We start from the raw sequence: 6,195 nt of genomic DNA, 5'->3' as shown, positions 1-6,195 counted from the left end.
GACAAGCCTAACCCCACGTACGCTCTTCTCCCCTAACTTTCTTCGTCAAGGCTCAACCAAAGCCCAAATTTGGACACAGTCAACAAGGGCGGCCTTCCTCTAGGAACCAAAGAAAGAAAGATTATTCAGCCTAAGACTCTAAGGAGACCGGGACACACTAAAAACCAAATTTAAAAAGTCAAGCCATATATGTAGTACCTACTAAGAGATCTATAATTGATAAAAAAAGAGGAAAATATCATTGATTACTGAGATAACAATCTTTGTTATTATTTTTACTATACCGTATTCATGTTATGCTGACATTTCAAGAGAAACTATAGAATGGTAAGAGGAAAAGAAAGACCAGCATTCTTCCTTCCTTAATACCAATATTCTATGCTTAATTGTGTGCCATGCTCTCTACGAGGCTTTACAAAAGAATATAGAAGAAAAAGAAGAACAGAGGAAGGAGAAGCTCTGTTTGTCAGGAGGAAGGATATCATAGTTGTTCATTTGCAATCTTATTCCTCTTCTTTTTCTTCTATTCGATGATAGCAGCTGGGACATGTCGGAAGAGGAAGCGGGTCTGTCGTGTCATTTTCTCTTCATCCTCTCCTTAATTCTTATTACAGGTATCATTCAGACACGCACCTTCTTCTTCTCCTCCTCTCTCTTGATTCCTTGGGTTTGGTTCTTCGGTACACAAGTTTTTGTTGTCACCGTGGATGCTGTATTTCTTTGGGCGCAAGAATTACAGGCTTTTCAAGTTTCATGAGAAGAAGTTCTGTCAGAGCTTCGTGGATCGATATTGATTCCCTTTTCAACAAAATTTTTATGTTATGAAGCCAATTCAGCATTAAAATTCTACCATAAAACTACTTTCTAGGGAAGTAATTTTGCTTGTAGCATGGTTTAAAAGCCTAATTTTCTGTCGTTCTGATCTTCCTCTGTTCACAACCTGATGTCTCTCTGCTTTCTTTCTTTTTTCGCTATGTTTCCAAGACATATAGCTTTGGAGCTCCGAACATTAAAGAGTCCCAGATCTCATCCATCTCTTTCTTACAACCTCCTCTAATCCATCTCTTTTTTATTTTGAGTTCATGTTCCTCATAATTCATGCTTTAACCACAACCTTCTTGGGGCTTCCTGGACGCAAATCCTTCTTTTCTCTACTTCAATGATCTTTAGAAGACCAAGGTTAACCCCCAAACTAGTATTCAGGCTATCCTTCCTCAATCCTTCTTGGGTTTCGAAATGGTTTTGGTTTTGACGAAAAGCATTTATCAGCCTTCTGAAATATCTAAACTTTCTGAATCCTTTGTAGGGAGATATCCCTCTGCTCTGCTCTGCTCTGCTCATTGTTTGCGAGAGCTTATTTGCTAGTACTTTCGTTCTACTCTGCTGCAGGTCGGGCGATAACTGCCAAAGAGACTCCACAGAGCGACAAGGAAGTCCTGCTTCAGCTTAAGGACTTCCTCCAAAAGAACAACCTCATATACAGAGGTGGCTATGCTCAATGGAATGAGTCCGAAACCTCCCCCTGTAACTGGCTCGGCATTGGCTGCAGCGGCGACGGGCGTGTCACCCGTGTTGACCTATCCGCCTCCAACATCTCCGGCGCCATCTTCCCCAGCTTCTCCCTCCTCACCGAGCTCGCGTTCCTTGACCTCTCAGCCAACACCATCGGCGGCCGCATCCCGAGCGACCTCAACAGTTGCGTCAACCTCCGGTACCTCAACCTCTCCCACAACCTCCTCGATGGAGAATTGAACCTGACCGGACTGAACAATTTGGAGACGCTCGACCTTGGCATCAATCGGTTCGTCGGAGAGATCCAGTCCAACTTCCCGGCGATATGCGAGAACCTCGTCACCCTCAACATTTCAACAAATAACTTGACCGGAGAGATCACCGGCCGCATCGATCAGTGCCCCAAGCTCCAGTACCTCGACCTGAGCTCGAACCAGTTCTATGGAGAAATCTGGGATGGCTTCTCCAAGCTCAGGGAATTCGTGGCATCCGAGAACCTTTTCACCGGCAAATTCTCTGCAGAGAGCTTCCGATCGGACTGCGGGCTCGAAATCTTGGACCTTTCGGCGAATAGTTTCGATGGAGTCTTCCCCGATTCGATTGCCAACTGCTCGAAGCTAAACCATGTGAGCCTCTGGGGGAATTCCTTCACCGGCAGGGTGCCCTCCGGCATCGGATCACTCTCACAGCTCCAAACACTCATACTAGGCAAAAACAGTTTTGATCGAGACATCCCCAGCGAGCTGCTGAATTGCTCCAAATTGGTGTTCCTTGATGTCAGCAAGAACTATTTTGGCGGTGAAATCCAACAAATTTTCGGGCAATTCACAACATTGAGAAACTTGGTCCTGCATACTAATCAGTACACCAGCGGCATGGAGTCCTCCGGCATCTTCAAGCTTCCGCACCTTGCAAGATTAGACCTCAGCTACAACAACTTCACCGGAAATCTCCCTGTCCAGATCGCCGACATGCCAAGCCTCAGATACTTGATTCTTGCCTATAATAACTTCAATGGAAGCATCCCGCCGGAATTCGGCAACATCACCGAACTCCAAGCACTCGATCTTTCCTTCAATGAACTCACCGGCTCGATCCCTCCGACGATCGGAAAGTTAAAGTCCCTCCTCTGGCTCATGCTAGCCAATAATAATCTCCAAGGAGAAATTCCGCGGGAGATCGGGAACTGCAGTAGCTTGCTGTGGCTGAACCTCGCCAACAACCGTCTCACGGGGAAAATTCCACCGGAGATATCGACAATTGGGAGCGATCCAGTCCCGACATTCGAGATCAACCGCCGCGACAGCCTCATCGCCGGCTCCGGCGAGTGCCTGGCCATGAAGCGGTGGATTCCGGCTTCCTACCCGCCCTTCAGCTTCGCCTACGTCCTGATGACGACAAAGAACTGCCAGTTTATTTGGGATCAGCTTCTCAAGGGGCATGGGATTTTCCCGATGTGCCTGAATTCCACCTCGCCCTTCCGGACGCTGACGATCTCCGGCTACCTCCAGCTCTCCGGAAACCAGCTTTCAGGCGAGGTCCCGCCGGAGATCGGCCAGATGAGGAATCTTAGTTTAGTCCATCTCAACATCAATCAGCTCTCCAGCCGTCTGCCGCCGGAGATCGGACGGCTCCCGCTCGTCGCCCTCAACGTCTCCAACAACAGCTTCTCCGGCCCGATCCCACCGGAGCTCGGCGGGATCCAGTGCCTACAGAACCTGGATCTCTCGTGCAACAACTTCTCCGGCGAGTTTCCAGCAAGCCTCAACCGCCTCGCCGACCTCAGCAAGTTCAACGTCTCCTTCAACCCCCTCCTCTCCGGCGTCATCCCAGTCGCGGGCCAGATCGCCACCTTCGACAACGACTCATTCCTCGGCGACCCACTCATCTCCTTCCCCAACGCCCGCGCCAATCCCTCGCCGACGACCGGCGGCCGGACCTCCGGCCACAAGAGCGATTCTCGGAAGGTGGCATTCTACGTCTTCCTCGCCCTCACCGTCATCTTTTCCTTCAGCGGCGTTCTCACCTTCGTCCTATGCGTCGGATTCCGTTCACCGGTCGTCGACGCCATTCCCGACTTTCCCGACCCGGACGTCCTCCTCTTAGACGGCGTCAAGCGGAGAAGCGACGTGGCGGAATCGTCGTCATCCATGTCGACATCCGAACCCTCCTCCACAACTTCCTCGGATGGAATTAAAGTCTTCCGTTTGGATAGAACGCTGATCACCTATGACGGCATCGTAACGGCGACGGCGAACTTTTCCGAGGATATGGTAATCGGGCGAGGGGGATACGGGGTGGTTTACAGGGGGGTGCTCCCAGATGGGAGACACGTGGCGGTCAAGAAGCTGCAAAGAGGAAGGGAGGGAGGGGGAGAGAAGGAGTTCCGTGCGGAGATGGAAGTGCTGGCCGGTCGGACCGGGTCCGGCTGGCCCCACCCGAACCTTGTGGCCTTGTATGGTTGGTGCCTGGTTGGTTCAACGAAGCTTCTGGTCTACGAGTTCATGGAAGGGGGGAGTTTGGATGAGGTGATCTCGGACTGGACCCGGTTCGGGTGGGCCAGGCGGTTGGAGACAGCGGTTGGGGTGGCCCGAGCGCTGGTTTTCTTGCACCATGAGTGCCGGCCGGCCGTGGTTCATCGGGACGTGAAGGCGGGTAATATCTTGCTGGACCGGGCTGGGCGGGCGAGGGTGACGGATTTTGGGTTGGCGAGGGTGGTGGGGGCCGGAGAGAGCCACGTGAGCACGGTGGTGGCGGGGACGGTGGGGTACGTGGCGCCGGAATATGGGCATACATGGCGGGCGACGACAAGGGGCGACGTGTATAGCTTCGGGGTGTTGGCGATGGAGCTGGCAACGGGGAGGAGGGCGGTGGATGGAGGGGAGGAGTGTTTGGTGGAGTGGACGAGGAGGGTGGCAGGGGAGGGATGCATGGCGTTGAGAAGGGCGATGGTGCCGGTGATGGCGGCGGCAGCGGTGGAGGAGGAGGAGGAGGAGGTGGTGGAGGGGCTGGCTGAGATGTGTAAGTTATTGAGGGTAGGGATGAGATGCACGGCAGAGGTGCCACAGGCGAGGCCAGACATGAGGGTGGTGCTGGCCATGCTGCTTAGTATCTACAGCAATGGCGGCGACGCCGGCGGCGGTGGTGGAGGAGGAGGTGAAGGCTGACTTTCCTCGCCAAAGTGATAGTGGAATGTTTTGATACGGTATAGTGAACAGATTTTTAAATGTATAGACACACAGTTGTTTCTTTCACATTCAAAATTCATTCTTTGTGAATGATAAATGAGATTTTGCTTGTGGATGATGATCAATAACTTGCATATGCTATGCAATTTTTTTTTTTTATTTGTTTAATTTACATCTTGTTGCTGGGAAAATTATTATATTTAACGCTTATGAAGAGAATTAAGAGTATGATGCTATGTGTCTATGCTTGAGATATTCATGACTGTAGCAAAACATGAAATATGCTATGGAGCTTTGCTTAGTTAATTACTCACTTGGCTAATTCTTTGTGCTGATTTGGCGCTTTGATGGCAACCTGCAGTTACTCAATCAACATCACCAGTGATACCCATTGCACAACCTATTTCATTGCTGATCACTTAAGCATTACATGAGTTATATGTTTAGGGTACCAGAGTTTGTATGTGGAATATGAAACATCAAGGTCATGCAACCACCAAACAATAGTACAATTTGATTTTTCAACCATTATTTGGTGAAGAGTATATGATTTGCTATTTTCTTGCTTTGCTAAGTTAAATATATGAGCCTTGGTGATGTCAAACCATCATGACTTGAAAAATTAGCCAGGTTAGAGCTATTTGGGATGGCTTTGCATGCAGTAGGAGTTCTCCAATTTGGGTTAATAGAAGTCCAATTTTATGACCTAGATTTTTAATGGATCTGCTAAAGCTTCGATCTTTGTGCAAACATGAGTCAGGAGGATGGAGTTTCATCTAGACCAAATTATAAGGTCGGGTGCAAAGTTTTTTGACAGTGGGTCTCTTCCTTTGGTACGTAGAATTCTCTTCTAGTATAAGTTATTCCCTCATATTGGATATGAGCTGTTGAGAGCCAAGTTAGTATGTGGCTGCACCATGTAGAGTAGGTTACAAGTTAGTTGAGCTAAACTAGCTTTGAGGTCAACTGAACGTTGGGGTTTGTTGCATGGGGATTGATATGCCGACTTCACCTAATCTAGGACCAGACTTTCTGCCAACCCCTTGTGATATCTAAGCTTAAACTAGTCTACATGAACGAGATGTGCATAAGATAAGACCATGATATTGGATATGTATTGGATAATGCTAGCCTCCGTTTACCTAAAAAAAAGATATTGGATATGTGTTGCACATCAGGACCACCATGTATAGGTACTGTTGCAAGTCATTTGAAGCTCAATAATGGCAATTTATTCTCATTTTGTCTAGAAACGAGTTTGCTCAGTCACAAAATATTGCAAGACAAGGATCACGTAAAGGATTACGCCATGCAATGTCTAATGCATGCCTCTGATTCTTAAACAAGTTAAGAGAGGACAAAGTAGATATCTAGAGCCTATCTGGCTTGTTGATGTTTTGTGTTTTTGTTTCTATATATGTTTAGTGAAATATGGTATAGAGATTGATGTCGAAAATAATATTTGCATAATACTTCTGCTTTCTCTTGTTTTTAT

General features: G+C 48.3%; 1 protein-coding gene across 1 annotated transcript; it reads left to right on the top strand.

Annotated features, from left to right (window-relative positions):
• The first annotated feature begins 272 nt into the window (after nt 1-272).
• On the top strand, nt 273-4,928 carry LOC103710125 (probable LRR receptor-like serine/threonine-protein kinase At1g74360). Its single transcript, XM_039127521.1, has 2 exons — nt 273-614; nt 1,390-4,928. Exons 1-2 carry the CDS (start codon nt 548-550, stop codon nt 4,677-4,679), a joined length of 3,357 nt encoding a protein of 1,118 aa, XP_038983449.1. The 5' UTR covers nt 273-547; the 3' UTR covers nt 4,680-4,928.
• Nucleotides 4,929-6,195: the final 1,267 nt, after the last annotated feature.

This window comes from Phoenix dactylifera, chromosome 6 (assembly GCF_009389715.1).
Source record: "Phoenix dactylifera cultivar Barhee BC4 chromosome 6, palm_55x_up_171113_PBpolish2nd_filt_p, whole genome shotgun sequence".
Classification (NCBI taxonomy): domain Eukaryota; kingdom Viridiplantae; phylum Streptophyta; class Magnoliopsida; order Arecales; family Arecaceae; genus Phoenix; species Phoenix dactylifera.
The sequence above is the reverse complement of the archived record's forward strand: the minus strand, read 5'-3'. Positions and strand labels throughout refer to the sequence as shown.